Source organism: Miscanthus floridulus, chromosome 5 (genome assembly GCF_019320115.1).
Source record: "Miscanthus floridulus cultivar M001 chromosome 5, ASM1932011v1, whole genome shotgun sequence".
NCBI classification, from domain to species: domain Eukaryota; kingdom Viridiplantae; phylum Streptophyta; class Magnoliopsida; order Poales; family Poaceae; genus Miscanthus; species Miscanthus floridulus.
The window spans coordinates 146,079,742-146,099,673 of NC_089584.1; the positions used below are offsets into that span (position 1 = coordinate 146,079,742).

The following is a 19,932-nucleotide window of genomic DNA, read 5'->3' on the forward strand; positions in this document are numbered from 1 at the left end:
TTTTAAGCCTAGTTGGTCCACGATTGGACAATATTTGTCAAATAAGATAAAAGTGGTACTATTCATCGGGTTGAAATTTTTTCAGCATCTAAACGAGGCCCAATAAGTGATTGTTGCACTTGAAAGGTGCCGTGCTTTTGTCTCGGATGGAAATTGACGTCTCAATCCTGGCCATGTTACAGGCAGTAGAAACAAACGGCCATCATGGACTCTGCCTCCCAGGTTACGGTGCTAACTTTCAAAGGCATCATCACAGGCAAGCATCTAAGGATACACAAGATCTTCCTGATCAGGGAGTTTGGACGAACAATCATGGGAGTCGTCACCTAGTGGCCCAAATTCATGATTCTTAGCACCGACGCAATGTTGCGTGCGGACAAAATTATCATGATTGGGGAACAATCGCACAGGTTTTTGGGGAGGCAAAGAGAAGACACTAGTTCGGTTCAGGTCTTTTGAACTGTTTGGAATATTTCAGTGCATCATTTGTCTCTCCTCTCAATGGTTTAGGCAAATTTTGAAGAAAAATAATAACACTCCCGAAAAAAACAGTACCCTCATGAGTTGAGGAAAGCCTAAAGGATGGAATTACATAAATATGGGCTATGGCCCAACCACCCGCACAGGCTTTTCATAGGCCTGTGGAGCCATCATATAATCTACAAATTCATTTGGCAGATGGGGTCCTACGAAGCCCCAGAAATAGCGAACAGCCCATTCATCGAACAGCAAACAGTACAACAGCGAAAACGTGGGGATTCAAAAGGGCATCGAATTAAGCCTACAGGATGTGACAATTATATAATAAGCATCAATTTGGAAACTATTACATCCTGCATCCTGACAAGTCAAAATGGTCCAACCTGAATATTGTCTAGTACTACCTGAATCAGGTGTTAGCGTATATTGCCACACGTCTTTTACGCAGAGACAGACCCAATATATTTAGCAAGAGAGGCAGGAGCTGGGCATATAGCACAAGGGCTTACCATTGCCACCAAGCTCATATCCATCATGACAGCAAGGTTTCTTTCCTTGTACCCTTGCTACCTCCCTTAAATTTCAAGGATGGCAGTGCATCTCTAGCCCATTGAGGTGATTTGGTTCCTATCCATAGACCTTGCCCCGAATTCTTGTTCTTGAAATCAGGATGCTTTGGTGTCGGCTGCATGTCAAACAAGACAACTGCAATATTCAGCACAAATATGGGAACATGACAGACAAGTTATGATGTGTTTTAACTTTATAAAATACGAACCTTGTCTGTTCGGTTGTCCCACCAGTTTGCTGGATTGTCCACAAGATCTCGCCACAAGTCCTCTGAAAGCAAAAACGTGTCATCAGTAAAACAGGTCAGATGTCTGACAACTCAAAACTATTTCTGTTCCAGAAAAAAAAAAGGCTTTGGTTAAAAAAGGTAGCAAGAATTACTCAAGCAAGCAAAATTTGTCAAATCGGATGATGAGTCAAAACTACATGTAAGGACATACACATCAGCATGCAACACAAACCATATGGAAAATTAGGATGTTATCTGGCTATGCACTGGGGAAAATAAGACAACAAGAATACACTAAACTCAGAGTTAATAAAGCAGTACACATTGTCTCGAGATTGACTTTTGTACAATTAAATATCATGTACTAGCAGGTAACAAAGAACAGTCATTGTACCACCGTCGAGTTTTTGTTTTGATGCAAAAGAAGCATCTGGGCTCTTCCTAGGCTTCATCCAGTTTGTACTCGTACCTGCTAATTATATATTAGTACCCAAAAAACGAAAATAAACAAACGAAGGATTAGATTTTACGTTTTCGTGTATCATTACCAAAAGGTTTATCTTTTCTTCCTGCAGCAGCATAACCACTACCGAAAACCAAATCATCCAACTTTTCACGAACTGATGTTGGTGCACTGTCAAGCCAGAGTACCGCATCTGAAACCTTGCTTTTAAAATCAGGATACTTTGCACTCCTCTGCATTTATAAAGTGTCAGTATAGCTTGCAAGCTGTATTTCTTTGAAGGGGAACTTCTATCGTTCTATGAATAAGTAGCGTACTCACCGATCCATTTTCCTTCTGAGGCCGGTTATCAATCCAATCTTGTGGTCGAGATATAACATCATTCCAGAGTTTATTTAACTTATCCGTCTTGTTCCTATAACCTGAGGATCCAACATCATGCCACCATCAGAAATTGCAGGTGTTATCTGTAATTCACAATTGAAATCAAAAGAGCAAAATGCATTGGAGGTCCTTGAACCTGTCCATGGCCACCATGTTTTTTTCTCGAAAATGCAGGAGAACTGCGCTTCATTATATTAAGAAGAACAAAGGGGAAGAAACCCCGTACAACACACACCACACCATTCCCAATTACAAGGACCTACACACCGCGCCTGTGAGAATATAGAGGCGACCAGAACTAGAAAAACAGCCTTAGGCGGGGAGGGGTGGGGGTGGGGGTGCCAAGAAAGATAGCCCCGAGCCCCAGCCAAAGACCACAGCCGACACTCCTCCAAAGCAGAAACCAAAGCACCAGCTAAATTTGGAGCAGCCCCATTAAAAACACAACTATTACGATGATTCCATAACGTCCAGGCTCCTAGGATCACAAGAGAGTTGAAACCTTTCTTTGTTGACCCAGCAGTAGCATTGCTTGATCTTTCCCACCACAAATCAAAGGATGAATCCGTAGGCTGTGGGGAAAACTGATGGATACCAAAATGCTGTAATAGAGAGAACCAGAACTGCCGAGTGAAGACACAAGATACAAGGAGATGATTGATGGTTTCCTCCTCTTGATCACAGAGAGGACACTGCTCCGGGTGTGGCAGCCCCCGCCTTGCCAGCCGATCCGCCGTCCAGCACCTATCATGTGCAACCGGCCACATAAAGAAACGGCACTTAGGTGGAGCCCAAGATTTCCAAATCCTCTCATAAGGGCCAAACTGAGTAGACCCAATGAAAAAACTTTCATAAGCAGACTTGGCCGAGTACTGTCCACTAGAAGAAAAACGCCAAGTGTGAGAATCCTCAATATCCGGCTGTAGCTGAAAATCATAGATGAGATCCCATAGACAGAGAAAATCCAATATTACTTCCACTGGTAGGTCACCACAAATATCCATAACCCAAGAACGGTTAGCCATAGCTTCCTCAACCGTGCGTCTATTTGCTATTCTCTTAGGAACAACAGCAAGAAGACGAGGGGCAAGGTCAGCAATGGACTGTCCATTCAGCCACCTGTCCATCCAGAAAAGGGTGTTTGCCCCGCTGCCAACTACCGAGATGACGGCTAATTTAAAGAAAGTTTGAATCTGTCCGGGCACCTGGACTCCATGGCCACCAAGTTGTCTAGGTCCTTGTACTCTTAGAATGCGTATATAGCTCCCTAAACTTATTTAAGTGTGTCACTGGAGATCCTAAGCACACTATTTAGCAATATTTACATGTGGCAATTTAGACTTTAGCTTGTGGACCAAAAGGTCCCTATGCTCTACCACAGGATCATGGTCATTGCTGCTATCGTGCTAGACTACATGTCAGATGCCATTTTTCGCTCCACAGGCAAGTTCATGCTGATTAGGGTAATTAAAACATCAAGTGGCCATTTAATGAAATTTAGGGGCCCGTATGTACATTTCAAGAATTTAGAGACTTAGATCATACCACAAATTTAAGAACCACTAGTGTATTTTACCAAATCAAATCAATTATAGAAACTAGACATTAAAAAACTACATAGGAGGCATTAAAAAAACTACATAGGATACCTATACAGACATTTTTTAGTTGCATTTGGATGAGGTGATACCTCTCTGGGACTTCTATTTTTAGTTTATTAGTTCGAACTTGAACAAAAAAGGCCCTAATGAAGCTACATAACCCTCAAATGTACTTGGCAAGTACGGCCAACACACAGGGGTGATATGGACAGCAGGCCTGCCCCTGACGGATCGTCAGTTGTAGCCGTGGGAGACCGAAGGACGAGGCTTGAAGCGCGACGAACAGCGTCGAGGTGCCGTGGTCGCGCGTGTGGAGGAGGAGGAGGCGCGCGACAACAGCACGAGGCGGCTAGGGTTAGGAAATCCCGGCTCCCTTCAGGAAGCCGGAAACAACTCTGTTTCTGCTTAATCTAATCTCAAAGTCTTTACAAGTATTTATACTTCTCTCTAATAATAATAATAGGAATAAATAAAATAACTATGGGCTTTTAGGCCCCTAGGCCCCCCTGGCCGGCAGCCCCTAGCCACTAATGGGCCTACGCCTTGTATATTGGATGCCGGTCATAACATCTCTCCCAGCCTGCGCAAACAGCTCGTCCTCGAGCTGGAAGTCAGGGTAGAGGGTGCGGAACTCGTTGACGGACTCCCATGTTGCATCCTCCTCGGAGAAGCCGCGCCACTGGATGAGTACTTGCCAGGCACCCCGGCGTTGCTGAGCCCGGAGCGCCTTGGCAGGAGCTGGCCGCAGCCGACCGTCTAGGGTCGGCTCAAGGACGTCCAGCGCTGCTGGAGGGTCCCCTTTGTGGCGCTTGAGCAAGCCCACGTGGAAGACATCATGTAAACGAGCACCCTCCGGCAGCTGCAGACGGTACGCCACTCGGCCGATGCGTTCCAGGATGCGGAACGGCCCTGCGTAGCGGGGACCGAGCTTGCCCTTGGCGCCCGGCTCGAGGGATTTAGCCGTGCGGTACAGCAACCACAGCCAGACCCAATCACCCACTTGGAACTCCACATCGCGATGCCCTGCATCATAATACCTCTTGGACAGCTGCTGGGCCTGCAAAAGACGTTGGCGAACCTCTGCCAGGACCTCATCCCGGGATCGTAGAAGAGCATCAGCAACTTCCGCACACGCCGTCCCTGGCGTGTAGGGCAACATTGGTGGAGGAGGCCGACCGTAGACGACCTCGAAGGGAGTGGCGCGCAGGGCGGTGTGGAAGGAGGTATTATAGCAATACTCCGCCCACGAGAGCCAGTCCACCCATGCACGCAGGCGATCGCCCGTCACACAGCGCAAGTACATGGCGATGACCTTGTTGACCACCTTAGATTGGCCATCCGTCTGCGGGTGGAACGCCGTACTCATGCGGAGTTTAACGCCGACCATCCGGAAGAGATCCCGCCACAAGTGCCCGGTAAACACGGGGTCCCGGTCACTGACAATGGACAGCGGGAACCCATGAAGGCGGACAATGCCGTCGAAGAAGGCCCGGGCGACTGTCGTGGCGGTGTAGGGGTGGCCGAGCGCGATGAAGTGAGCGTACTTGGAGAAGCGATCCACCACGGTGAGAATGACGGACTTGCCACCGACCTTGGGCAGCCCCACGATGAAGTCCATCGAGATGTCGGCCCACACTTGGGACGGCACCTCGAGGGGCTGCAGCAGCCCCGCCAGTTGCAACGTCTCCGTCTTGTTCTTCTGGCAGGTGGTGCAAGAACGCACCCAATCTTGAACCAACACGCGATCCCGTGGAATGTAGAAATCGGCGCGGAGGCGGTGGAGGGTCTTCTGGACTCCCTCGTGGCCAGCCGAGTGCGCCAGGAGGAGCGCCTGGTGGCGCAGGTCCCCATGGTCCGGTACAAAGATGCGGGACCCATGGAGAAGGAGCCCGTCGTCGAGGTGCCACGACTCCGAGAGCTCGCCGACCCGGAGCTGCTGGAGGAGCTGCTGGCCATCGGGCGCGGTCGTTGTTGCCCGCCTGATGTCATCCAGGAGGGCGAAGGTTGGCCCGGACAGGGCATGAACAGCCACAGTCGCCCCCTCCATGGTGGTCGTAGCCCCCTCCTCTGCATCCCGGCGAGACAGAGCGTCCGCCACGGTGTTCAGACGCCCCGGGCAGTACTCCACAGAGAAGTCGAAGCCGAAGAGCTTGCTGATCCATTGGTGCTGCGGAACGGTGGACAGGCGTTGATCAAGCAAGAATTTGAGGTTGTAGTGGTCAGTACGAACCAGAAAATGACGCCCACACAAGTATGGGCGCCAATGGCGCACTGCCTGCACCAGGCCGATCAGCTCCCGCTCATACGCTGCAAGCTTCAAGTGCCGGGCAGCAAAGGGCCTGTTGAAGTAGGCGAGGGGTCCCGCACCCTGATGTAGGACAGCGCCGAACCCCGCACCCGACGCGTCGCGGTCCACGACAAAGGTCGTGGCGAAGTCTGACATCTGGAGAACGGGCCCTGTGGTCAAGGCGCTCTTGAGCGCCTCAAATGCTGCTGCTGCGTCGTCGTCCCATGCAAACACGTCTCGCCGTAAGAGACGCGTGAGCGGTGCTGCGATGAGGCCGAAGTCCCGGATGAACTTCCAGTAGTAGCCCGCGAGGCCCAAGAAGCCACGGAGGCCCCGGACGGAGCGTGGAGTCGGCCATGCAGCAACGGCGGCGACCTTGTCGGCGTCCATGGCGACGCCGCCCTCGGAGATCACATGGCCTAGATAGGCCACCGATGTCGCCCCAAATGAGCACTTAGAGCGCTTCAGGTGAAGATGATGTGCTCGCAGCGCATTGAGGATGATGTTGACGTGCTGCAGGTGCTCAGCCCACGAAGAGCTGTAGATCAAAATATCATCGAAAAATACCAGCACGAACCTCCGTAGGTAGGGTCGGAGCACATCGTTCATCAAGGCCTGGAAAGTTGCTGGGGCGTTGGAGAGCCCGAACGGCATCACCATGAACTCGTAGTGGCCGTGATGCGTGCGGAAGGCAGTCTTGGCGATGTCTTCGGGATGCATCCGCACCTGATGATACCCGGAGCACAGATCGAGCTTGGTGAAGAAGCGAGCACCATGGAGCTCGTCAAGCAGCTCATCCACCACCGGAATCGGGAATTTGTCCTTGGAAGTCTTGGCGTTGAGGGCGCGGTAGTCGATGCAGAAGCGCCAAGACTTGTCCGCCTTCCGTACCAGCAAGACGGGTGCGGAGAACGGAGAGGTGCTCGGCCGGATGATGCCCTGGGCGAGCATGGCCGCACACTGTCGTTCCAGCTCGTCCTTCTGCAGCTGGGGGTAGCGGTACGGGCGCACCGCGACCGGGGCGGTGCCGGGCAGCAGGTGGATGCGGTGGTCGTACGGGCACACCGGTGGGAGCCCTGTGGGCTCGTCGAAGACGGCGCTCTGCTGCTGCAGCAGCAAGTCCATCAGCGGCTGCTGGGCGTCGACGGAGAGTGCAGCGAGGTGCTGCTGTGGGACCGCCGCGTCGGGGCTGCGCACGCCCTGCCAAAGGACGCGTCTGCCCTCGCGCCAGAAAGACAGCGTCATGGCCTCGAAATCCCACAAGATGGGACCCAAGGTCCGTAGGTAGTCGACGCCGAGGATGAAGTCGAAACAGCCCAAGTCCAATCCGACGCACGTGATGGAAAAGGACTCCGAGCCGATGCGGATGTGCACGTGACAAGCAATGCCGTCGCAAGGTAGCCGGTCGCCGTTGGCCACGGTGACACGGATGATGGGATAAGTCTCTGTGTTGGCTGGTCTTTGTGAGGCTGCAGCATATGGTCTTGTGGCTGCATGGTGGTCTTGCTGCCCATCAAGAACAGCATTCTTGACTGGCTAGGACAGTTTCTGTTTTAGGACAGCATCTTGGCATATGCTTGGCTGGCTAGCAACCTATAAATATGTATCCCCAACCCCTCAGGTTGGCATGACATTTGTGTGAGAAATAAACCAGAAAATTGTCTCAACTCCTAGTGTCATCCTCTCTCGATGAGAGTAAGAATTCAGCGACTAACAAGTGGTATCAGAGCCGTACTATCATGTAGCCTGAGCATCTCCTGCTCATCTCCTTTTCTAGCCTCGCAATAGCCCCGGCTGGGAGCAGCAACAACTCCGGCCGCTCCTGCTCACTCCTCTCCCTCTGCGCAGCCCTCTCCCCACGCAGCAGCCTCCCGGTAGTGCGTCATGTCCGCAAGACAGTCTCAGCACTCGGTCGCCTCGAGCACGCGGCGTCGACAGGAGGCCGAACTTGCCGCGGCAGAGGAACGCGAGCGAGCGGCAGCAGAGACCGCTGCGGCGGCGGCAAGGGCGTCGAAGCTGGCAGTGGCGGAGCTGGCAGCAGCTAGAGCGGAGGCGGAAGCGGCGGCGGAGGTGGATGCAGCGCGTGCGGCGGCGGCGGAGGTCGAGGTTCTGCGCGGCAGTATCAGCAGCTCCATTTCTGCTGACGACAGCGCCGACGCGGACCTCAAGCTGCTGGAGAGGGAGGCAGCGCGAGCGCGGGCGGCGCAGTGGGCAGCCGCGCACGCCCACGAGCACGGCGGCAGCCCAGACAGGTGCGGACGCGCCGGCGGCACTCCTGGAGGAGGCGCGCACCGCAACGGTGGCGAACGGGTTGATGAAGAGCACGGCCTTCACAGGCAGCGTGACTCTCTCCCCGGATCAGTACTGTGGTTACCACGGGCTTCAGACTGTTGTCAGGGATGTCGGCCCCTGCGGTGGGTGGCCTACCCTCACTAAGACCAACTACATCGAGTGGGCTGCGGTGATGAGGCTAAAGCTCCAGGTGCGGCACATGTGGGAGGCAGTCCGGTACGGCGACGTCGACTACGACCAGGATCGACGGGCGCTGGATGCCCTCATCGCTGCAGTCCCGTCCGAGATGCAGTTCTCGCTTACCAACAAGCGGACTGCCAAGGAGGCTTGAAATGCCATTGCTGCGGCACGCATTGGCAGCGACCGCGCTCGCAAGTCCAGACTGCAGGCACTTCGCAAGGAGTGGGAGAACCTAGCCTTCAAGCCAGGTGAGGATGTTGATGACTTTGCTCTCCGTCTCAACACTCTGTTGCAGAAGATGGTGCAGTTCGGCGATAACACCTACGACGAGGAGAGAGCTGTCAAAAAGCTATTCCGTTGCGTCCCCGAGAAGTACAAGCAGATGGCTCGCTCGATCGAGTCTCTGCTGGATCTCTCCACGATGTCGATCGAGGAGGCGATAGGTCGCCTCAAGGTCGTCGACAGCGATGAGCCACGGTCTCTCTCGGGGCCCATCACCACTGGCGAGAAGCTCCTTCTCACTCGGGAGCAGTGGGCTGCCTGTCAAGGTAACCAGAAGAAGGGGGAGCCTTCTTCCGTGATAGGCGGCCGCAAGCATGGCAAGCCGCGCAAGGCGCGCAGAGACGCCCAGGCCGGGGCGCGAGGACGTACCGAAGGTGATGCCCGCGGAGGCACCCAGGGCGACGCCGCCGACAAGCACAAGCCGTCACGAGACGACACCTGTCACAACTGCGGCTAGCTTGGCCATTGGGCCAAGGACTGTCAACAGCCACGACGCGGCCAGGCCCATGTGGCACAGGCGGAGGAGGAGCCGGCTCTATTCATGGCACATGCAAACATCGAGCTACCTCCAGCGGCACCGGCCGCAGCGGCTCTCCACCTTGACGAGCCAAAAGCACACGCCCTCCTCAGCGACGACTCCGGCAACGACAAGACTGACGGGTGGTGCCTCGACACCGGCGCCACCCATCACATGACCGGTCGACGGAAGTTCTTCACCAAGCTTGACTCCAGCATCCGAGGCTCCATCAAGTTTGGGAATGCCTCCGGCGTGGAGATCAAGGGCGTCGGCTCCGTCATCTTCACCGTCGTGTCTGGTGAGCACAGGCTGCTCACCGGAGTCTACTACATCCCCGCGTTGAGGAACTCTATCATCTGCTTGGGACAGCTGGATGAGAACGGTTCGCGCGTGGTGGTTAATGATGGAGTCATGAGGATTTGGGATCGCCGTCGTCGCCTTCTTGCCAAGGTAACCAGAAGCGCAAATCGACTCTACGTCCTTAACGTGCAGGTGGCACAACCCCTCTGTCTCGCTGCTCGTCGGGATGACGAGGCGTGGCAGTGGCACGAACGCTTCGGGCACCTTCACTTCGAGGCCCTGAAGCGACTCAGGGCCATGGAGATGGTGCGAGGCCTGCCGTGCCTCGACCATGTGGAGCAGCTCTGCGACGTCTGCGTGTTCACGAAGCAGAGGCGACTCCCTTTTCCCCAGTGGACGAGCTTTCGAGCCAAGGAGAGGCTCGAGCTTGTGCACGGGGACTTGTGTGGCCCGATGACACCGGCCACACCAGGACGACGACGCTACTTCCTGCTGCTCGTCGACGACCTCTCCCGCTACATGTGGGTAATGGTCCTCGGCAGCAAGGGAGAGGCTGCGGACGCCATCAAGCGCACGCAGGCTGCTGCGGAGGCGGAGCGCGACCGCAAGCTGCGCGTGCTGCGCACCGACAACGGCGGCTGAATTCGCGTCGTACTGCGCTGATAAGGGCATTCAGCGCCACTACTCCGCGTCGTACAGCCCGCAGCAGAACGGCGTCGTCGAGCGGCGCAATCAGACGGTTGTGGGGATGGCTCAGGCCCTTCTCAAGCAGAGGGGGATGCCGGCTGTCTTCTAGGGAGAGGCGGTGGTGTCGGTCGTCTACATCCTCAACCGCTCGCCTACCAAGGCGCTCGACGGCAGGACGCCGTACGAGGCTTGGCATGGGCGCAAGCCGACGGTCTCCCACTTGCGGGTCTTCGGCTGCCTCGTGTTCGCCAAGGGGCTTGGCCACATCAGCAAGCTCGACGACAGGAGCACTCTGGAGTGTTTATCGGCTACGCGGAGGGCTCGAAGGCCTACCGCATCCTCGACCCAAAGACACAGCGTGTGCGCACGACGCGCGACGTTGTGTTCAACGAAGGGTGAGGATAGGCGTGGGACAAAGCGGTGGACGACGGCTCGGCTCCGACGTACGACGACTTCACTGTCGAGTACGTTCACTTCGAGGGAGCTGGGGGAGTAGGCAGCTCTTCTTCGACGAGCGCATCTACCCCAGTCCCCGAGCCTCCACCGACCCCGGCACCTGCTACTCCGACAGCACCACGCTCTCCTGCCAGGACCTCGGCTGCGATGAGTTCTTCGTCGGCTCTACCACAGCCGGCACCGCCACGCACTCCAGCACCGACAGGCACCTCTCCAGGCACGTCTACTCCAACACCAGCTCGTGTCGAGCACAGCCCGGTTGAGCTCGCTACTCCGCTCTCTCATGACAAGGAGCGCATCGACGCGTACCACGACGGCGAGCCGTTGCGGTACCGTACGATGGAGAACCTTCTCGGCGACCAGCCGGTGCCGGGACTGGTGCCTCACAACCTGGAGGCGCAGTTGCACCTTGCGTGTGACGACGGCGAGCCTCAGTCGTTTGCTGAGGCTGAGAGACGCGGCATGGCGCGCCGCGATGCAGTTGGAGATGGATACGATTGAGAAGAACCGCACCTAGGAGCTTGCTGACCTTCCTCGGGGCCACAGCGCGATCACCGTTAAGTGGGTGTACAAGCTGAAGAGGGATGAAGCCGGCGCCATCGTCAAGCACAAGGCTCACTTGGTGGCACGAGGTTTCGTGCAGCAGGAGGGGGTCGGCTTCGACGACGCCTTTGCTCCCGTGGCACGAATGGAGTCCGTGCGACTCCTTGCGCTAGCTGCCCAGGAGGGCTGGCGTGTTCATCACATGGACGTCAAGTCGGCGTTCCTTAACGGCGACTTGAAGGAGGAGGTCTACGTGCACCAGCCGCCGGGATTTGCGATCCCCGGCAAGGAGGGCAAGGTGCTCCGCCTGCGCAAGGCCCTCTATAGCTTGCGGCAGGCACCGAGGGCGTGGAATGCCAAGTTGGATTCCACGCTAAAGGGAATGGGCTTCGAGCAAAGCCCGCACGAGGCGGCCATCTACCGACGGGGCAGTGGAGGAAATGCTCTGCTGGTGGGTGTCTACATCGACGACTTGATGATCACCGGCACCAAGGATGCGGAGGTGGCGGCATTCAAGGAAGAGATGAAGGCCACCTTCCAGATGAGTGACCTGGGGCTTCTCTACTTGTACCTGGGAATCGAGGTGCACCAGGATGACTCCGGGGGCACGCTTCGACAGACCGCCTACGCCAAGCGCGTCGTTGAGCTAGCCAGGCTCACCGACTGCAACCCAGCTCTCACTCCGATGGAGGAGAGGCTGAAGCTGAGCCGCGACAGCACGACGGAGGAGGTGGACGCTACGCAGTACCGACGTCTTGTGGGGAGCCTTCGCTACCTCGCCCACACACGGCCGAACTTGGCATTCTCCGTCGGCTACGTTAGTCGGTTCATGCAACGACCGACGACGGAGCACCAGCAGGCTGTGAAGAGGATCATCCGCTACGTTGCGGGGACTCTCGACCACGGCCTCTACTACCCTAGGTGCCCTGGGGCGGCACACTTCGTCGGGTACAGCGACAGCGACCACGCCGGCGACATCAACATCAGCAAGAGCACGAGCGGGATCCTCTTCCTCCTCGGCAAGTGCCTCGTTAGCTGGCAGTCGGTCAAGCAGCAGGTGGTGGCCCTGTCCAGCTGCGAGGCCGAGTACATAGCAGCCTCCACCGCTTCGACTCGGGCGCTCTGGCTCACTCGACTGCTTGGTGATCTCCTCGGCAGAGACACTAGAGCGGTGAAGCTCAGGATGGACAGCAAGTCCGCTCTGGCCCTGGCAAAGAACCTCGTTTTCCATGAACGGAGTAAGCACATCCGGGTGAGGTACCACTTCATCCGAGGCTGTTTGGAGGAAGGGAGCATCAAGGCAAGCTACATCAACACCAAGGACCAGCTTGCGGACCTGCTTACCAAGCCTCTTGGGAGGATCAAGTTCCTTGAGCTCTGCTCCAGGACCGGGATGGTTCAACTTTCCCACAAGACGACGCACAAGACTTAGGGGGAGAATGATGGGATAAGTCTCTGTATTGGCTGGTCTTTGTGGGGCTGCAGCATATGGTCCTTGTGGCTGCATGGTGGTCTTGCTGCCCATCAAGAACAGCATCATTGACTGGCTAAGATAGCATCTTAGCATCTAGGACAGCATCTGTTTTAGGACAGCATCTAGGACAGCATCTTAGCATCTAGGACAGCATCTGTTTTAGGACAGCATCTTGGCATATGCTTGGCTGGCTAGCAGCCTATAAATATGTATCCCCAACCCCTCAGGTTGGCATGACATTTGTGTGAGAAATAAACTAGAAAATTGCCTCAACTCCTAGTGTCATCCTCTCTCGATGAGAGTAAGAATTCTGCTACTACCAAGAGTAAGAATTCAGCGACTAACAACGGAGCTGCTCACCGCCCGTCGGGGCGAGCCCTAGGCGGCGCATCGTCGCGCCATGAAGGAAGTTGTGCGTGGAGCCGGTGTCGACTAGCGCCAACAGCTGCTCCCCTTTAACCATCACCGGGAGAAGCATCATATTGTCCGTGCGGATCCCTGCAAGTGTGTGTAGAGAGACCACAAGAACATTAGCGGCCGCAGGCTCCTCAGCGTCCGGAGCCTCAGGGTTGGCGACGTTATCCATCACCGCGGCATCCCCCGGCCCGTCGTCGATGTAGTCGTCCGACTCGAGGTAGAAGAGCCATGGGCACACGTGGCCGCGGACGTAGGGCTCATCACAGTTGAAGCAAAGCCCTTGTTGACGCCGCTTCAGTTGCTCGGTCGGCGTGAGGCGGCGGAACTGGCGCACCGGGGGCGCCCCGTTCGCCGCTGCTAATCGACCCACTGGGGGCACAGGGGCTCCAGCTGGAGGAGCACCCGCGCCTGGCACGCGCGGGGGAAAGCCAGGCCGCTGAGGAGGTCGGGCACCCCGCTGCAGAGGTGCTGGAGGCATGGCCGCCGCGCGACGCTCGAATGCCTGGGCCAAATACATGGCGGTCTGAAGGTCGGGTGGATCCCGCATCTCCACATCCACCCGAATGTGCTCCGCGAGGCCGCCAACGTAGAGTTCGGCCTTCTGCTTTGTGGAGATGTCGCGCGCATGGCACAACGCTGCCTGGAAGCGGTCAGAGAACTCCTGGACGGTGGAGTGGAAAGGTAGCGCCCCAGCTCGGCCAATCTGGTACCGCGAACAGGCGGCCCGAAGCGGAGACGGCACAACTCCATGAAGCGATCCCAAGGAGGCATGCCCTCGTCTTGCTCGAGGGCGTAGTACCATGTCTGCGCCGTCCCCTTGAGATGGTAGGAAGCCAGCCAGGTGCGGTCGGAGGCCGGTGTGCGCTGGCCCCTGAAAAACTACTCACAGTGATTGAGTCAGTTCAGGGGGTCCTCGGAGCCATCGTTAGTCGAGAACTCCAGCTTGTAGAACATCGAGGGGGTGGCGCCCATGATCACTCCCCTGCTCGCCGCCCTGATTACCACCCGAAGGGAAGCTGTCGATGGTTGGGGAGGCGATGGAGTGCGGCAGGAGGCTGCTGCCATGGAGGAGCAAGCCATCGACACCTCCATATAGGGTGCCTGCTACGAACGGCCCACCGTGAGCGACGACAACGCCCGTCGTCAGCGTCGGCGGTATGGACGCCCGCGGTGTCATCATGGAGTAGATTGGCGCTGTCGTGGAACTGAGCGCCCAGGCCGGAATCTGCGACGGCGACGGTGGAAAACGAATCTGTTGAATCGGAACATGTGTCGACGACAGCGATATGGAGGTCGGCGGCGAGGGCAGTGTCGCGCTGGGCATCCCGTAGGGGTACGAGATGGCCGGGTAGGATGCGGCTGATGACGGCGGCGGAGGGAGTGGTGGTGGCTGTGTGGGCAGCGGCGGCGTGATGGTCAGCTGTCCTTGGAGGAGCGCCTGCAGCGTTTCTTGGACCTCCCGCATGCAGTGGCTGAGGTCCACGATTGCCGCCGTCGACTGCTCCGGCGAGAATACCGGGGCCGGCGCAGCCACCGATCCCAGCGGCAGCGACGAGTTCACCACCACGCCTGAAATTGCGGGAGGCGCTGTGGTGGAGAGCGGCACGACAGAAATTGCCGGTGAAGGCGCGGTTGTGGAGGCAGCGGGGGAGTCCATGATCGGCAAGGTCTCTGATACCAGGTTGATATGGACAGCAGGCCTGCCCCTGACGGATCGTAAGTTGTAGCCGTGGGAGACCGAAGGACGAGGCTTGAAGCGCGACGAACAGCGTCGAGGTGCCGTGGTCGCGCGTGTGGAGGAGGAGACGCGCGACAACAACACGAGGCGGCTAGGGTTAGGAAATCCCGGCTCCCTTCAGGAAGCCGGAAACAACTCTGTTTCTGCTTAATCCAATCTCAAAGTCTTTACAAGTATTTATAATCTCTCTAATAATAATAATAGGAATAAATAAAAATAACTATGGGCTTTTAGGCCCCTAGGCCTCCCTGGCCGGCAGCCCCTAGCCACTAATGGGCCTACGCCTTGTATATCGGATGCCGGTCATAACACAGGGCATCCTAAAAGCATGGTTTTTATAGACACGCTAGGCTATATGTAATACAATGCACAAACTGTAAGGCTGTATCCAGCTATTTGCTACCCTATATGTACATATACTCGCAAAGTGTGCTTTGAGTGAATCAGTTCTAATTAAGTCAAAACATCAAAAGTGCAGTAAAAGTGTAGCCATAGAGGTTTCATGTGTTGCTTTCATATTCATTAGTTGAAGCATCAAGATAGTTCCAACTGTCTTGACCAGGTTACAAAGTTATTGGAGCAAGGTCAACATGATAGATTGGCAATCTGCTAATCAGGATCAGCATTCAGCAATTAATCTGATGAATTGTAGACTAATCAGACTTAGGCATGCCAACAAAGGTGTGCAAAAGATATTGATTGTTATTATTGCCCCTAACTGGTAACAAAGAAACATCCCAGCAAGAATTCATCAAACACAATCAGATGTTAGAAATAAGTCAGTTTTATCGAGTTGAAGCTTCTTGTTAGATGCAGCCTTGGGAGGACATAAACGAAATGACCTAATGACATAACAGAGCAGGGTTTGGGGACTTGACAGAGAGAGAGATACATTACCTGAAACAGTGCGAGGCAGAAATTTAGAGGTGGGTTTTTTTGCTTCAACTTTCTTTTCAGCCTCAACAATCTCCATAAATCCTTCATCTTCATCCAGTATGGCCTCTGTTTCAACAGCTTTACTATCAACAAATCTCAGCGAATTTGCTAACACCTAGAACAGATTTAATATTTAATCAGTTTTGCAGTCGGCTTCATTCGATCACTTAGAATAAGAATTATAAGAAATGCCATTACTACACAAACTTGTGAGAAGAGTAAGAGTAAAAATTGCTCAGAGTTTTCTTATTGCAAAGGGTAAAAGAAAAGTCCAAATTACCCCCACCCCCACACCCACCCAACCCCAAGCAAGGCCATGGGGATCCAAATAACCCAATAAACTTATTCTAATTTAAGTAATCTTTTGTTCGATTTACTCCCCTGTTTGAATTGGTCCAATTTACCCTTAATAAGATTTGTCACTCTTATGTTTCTCCATGTACAAGCTAAGTTTTAAGTTAAAATTTTGTGATATGATAGCAAACATCAGAAATTATGTTAAAAATATATTATGAACTTTTCATCATTATTTTGAAAGGTTAGGACATACAATAACAAATTGAATCTAGATATCAAAATTGTACGAAAAAATGATTAATGAATCTTATTGACTTTTTTAAAACAACTTATGATGTCTGCTGTCATTTAGAAAAATAACTTAAAACTCAACTGGTACATGGAGAAAATAAAAAGACAAATCGTATTAAGGGGTAGATTGGAACAATTCAAAAGGTTGGGGGAGTAAATCGAACCAAGAGCTAGTTTAGGGGGTTATACACAGGTCAAAGTTGTGGGACATTTTGGACTTTTTTTCCAAAACAAAATGGGTGCAAATACTAAATGCAGGGCGAACTAGACTTGAACTGAACACATGAGGCATCTGCCTACCCCCACGAGATTCACAAAGAACAGAACACCGAAAATAAATATGAGCAATAGAGACATGCCTGAATGTTTGCTTCGCCATCAGCAAGCTTGAATGGTGGAGAATCACAAGTTAATTTCCCAGACACAGAAACAAGGTCATTTTCTTTCAAATGAGAAGCGGCTACTTGTGCCAAGTCATCTTTGAAAACTATGGGAACCCTGAAGGTAAAAAAAACTTGGACATCAGAGTATTCAAATGGGCATGAAAAATGAAAACAGACATGTCAAAAAGTAAGATTGGTGACACTACTCCAGAAACAACAAAAGAGATACTTCTGGTGGTCCTCAGTTCATTTTAGACTACAGATACTTATGGTGTTTAGACTAGTGCGCTCAAACACTGGTTATAAATTATGGATAAATAAATGCAAAGGAATATGTCTAATTTTGCAGCATAAGATGATGAATAACAATATAAATTTGGTTCACAGGTAATTTTTTTTTTACAGATAACAAGGCAACAATAAATTTAGTTAGTCGTTTCGACACAACAAAGAACAAAACCTGCAATATTTGGGGGTAATCCCACTCTCAACATATCCTAACATGAAAACCGTGCTTCCAACTGCAATCATTACGGTACCGTACAAAGTGAACACAGTACAGAAGAAGAGGAAAACGGCAACAAGGGAAAGCAAAGCAGCCCTCTCACCAGAACTTGGGCAAGTTGATGCCGTGGTCGTGCACGAGCACGGAGACCGCGGAGAATCGGCCGTCGGGCAATTGCTGCACGTGCACGGGCGACCAGACGGTGCCGACGAGGTGCACGGCGTTAGCGACGCGCGGCTGGAACGGGATGGTCGGCGGCCGCGGCAGCTCGCCCGGGAGCTTCTCCGTCTGCCACGTGGACTTCGCGTCCGAGTCAGCCGCCGCCGCATGGGAGGCGGCGGCGGCTTGGCGCGGCGGGCGTAGCCGCGCCTGGGGGGCGTGGAGAGCGCCGCGGCGTAGGGAGAGGAAGCGGCGGGGAGCGGGACGGGGAGGAGGAGGCGCGAGAGGTGGTGGTGCATCATGGTGGCTACCTGGTGGCTGTAGAACCCTAAACCCCAGCGAGGGGACGCAGGAGAGGAGAGAAATCTCAGGGCGGAAGGGGAACCAGCCCCTCCAGGTGGTCAAACAAAGGTGGTGGGCCGATATGAGCTTGGGCCGGACGAAGGGGTGGTACTTGTCCTTCCATAGTTCGTAGGCAGGCTTTTTGTTGGGTTGTGTCGTTGGGTCCGTAGTAGTGTGGCAAAGGCAACCTCACATTTAGCCCACGCTGAGAAGAGGCCCAGTCGCCGCTCTGGGCCACTCTCAGCATCGACGCACCAGGCTGCTCGCCAAGCCGCTGTACACTCAGCGACCGCTCATCCCTGTTCCCTGACGGCAAGTCGGCAACAACAGGCACTTTCTTCTTCTCTATGACCGAGATTAGCGAGCTTTCAGCAGTAGATAGTGTCTTAAGCTGTACTATAAGCAGGTAGATTTGCTCACAGCCACGGCTATCTCGATGCTCTGTTCCTTTGTCTCAAAAAAATTCCCGGTGCTGTGATCTCTGAAAGTCAGATCTGCCGCTGGAAAACAGAAAGTGTGTAAAAACCCATAAGGTTTATATCCGTTGCACAGCACTGAAGATTTGAAGTCGTCAATGTCGGTTGGTGTTCTCGCTTGGAGCTACTGCTTTACCACGGATGAGTTCCATCGGTTTTGTTCAGTTCCTGGTATCGTTTTTTTTTTCTGACTGACTTGGCCAATTTGGTTTTGTTTTTGAAAGCCGTTAGAGCAATTTCTCAACAGCTCCCAAGTCCCAACCTGCTGCTATCATCCATCGAGAACCACACAACCAAGAGCGCGCGTGCTGTGCTCTGAATTCTGAAACGTCGCGTCAAACTTGATTCAGTGTGCCGTGCCACGTCCGGTCGTGCCGGCAGGCCAGTCAGCCTGGGCTTAATTCGTTGACCGGAGGATGTCGGCTCGCCGTCGCTGGACGTCTCCCGGTGCGTAGCCGTGCCACCGCCACGACCGCGCCTGCAGCTGAAACAGAAACCGGAACGAAGCGGCCAGACAAAGCGTGCTCTGACCAGAGCTGACCACGCGCGCGCGACGGCGACGGCGTCCGCGCGTGCGTGTCCTTACATCCTTGTAAATTCCACGCATCGCGTCGCTGGCTGCCTGCCCACTCGAGCAGGCTGCCGCGCGCTGTGACGCAGGTAGAGGCGTAGAGCCAGTGGTACGAACCGCCCAGCAGCCCAGCGCCGCCGACGTCGGGCGCGGAGCGGAGCGGGTTCACTGCTGTGCGATTTGGACGCCGTCGATCGGCGGCGGCGGCGGTCCGATGCTTGAATCGCAGCGTGTGGCACACGACAGGGCGGGCGTGCCTGCTAGCGACAAGCACCGGTGCACCATATTATATACAACGCCCGCACGTCACGCATGGCTATTTGTCCTTGTCCCGACCCGGCTGTGTCGACGATGCAACAGCACGCTGCATGCGCTGCCTGTCAGCGTGGTAAACGTGCGACGTCGCGCGCGGAGGCGGGGATTGACATGACATCGGATCACCAGGCTGCGATCGATGTCGATCGGACAGTCTACTGTCTCCACGAGCGCAGTGACGAAGCCAGAAAAAAACTTAGGCGGGGCTGAACAAAAGAATAGAGGTTTTTTTATCTTCTCTTAACCTTAGCCCCTCCTACCTAATACATATATGCATAAAATTTTAAGAGACAACTTAGGAAAACTCCACGTGCTCAGGATAGATAGGGGGGGGGCTGAAGCCCCCCTAGCCCCACCGCTGGCTACGTCCCTGCACGAGCGTGTTTGGTTTGCGGCCTCTCGTCAGGCAGCAGCAGCACAGCCGCAGGACAGAGATCTCCCTCCGTTCCAGACACCCGAAATTTGACGCCTACAAGCCACCGCAGCGCCAGGCAAAACTTTATCCGCGGAACCAAACAGCCCCTGTAAATGGCAATGCAAACACGACAACGCCGAACAGTTGTTATTAGGGTGATGCTATGTCCGCCTCGCTTCACACACTGCATGCGCTGCTCGCTAAAAAAACACGTCTCGCCTAACAAAATAAACTCTGGCACGCCTCGCACCGCTCCGCTCCGCGCCCCTACCCCTTTCGCACCGCTTCGCGTCCTCCCCCACCGGAAGCCCCCAACATCCGCAGATCTGACGACCCTCTCCC

The 19,932-nt window shown here is 54.5% G+C and overlaps 1 protein-coding gene across 1 annotated transcript; it reads right to left on the reverse strand.

The window, feature by feature from the left end:
- Window positions 1-759: 759 nt before the first annotated feature.
- On the reverse strand, window positions 760-17,836 carry LOC136454006 (protein OSB4, chloroplastic-like). The gene is given in 9 exon segments (XM_066454556.1): window positions 760-1,165; window positions 1,259-1,320; window positions 1,674-1,748; window positions 1,828-1,975; window positions 2,064-2,164; window positions 15,798-15,951; window positions 16,784-16,922; window positions 17,416-17,647; window positions 17,650-17,836. Coding segments are annotated over 9 exon segments (1,188 nt in total). The 5' UTR covers window positions 17,774-17,836; the 3' UTR covers window positions 760-1,012.
- Between the last annotated feature and the right edge of the window lie 2,096 nt (window positions 17,837-19,932).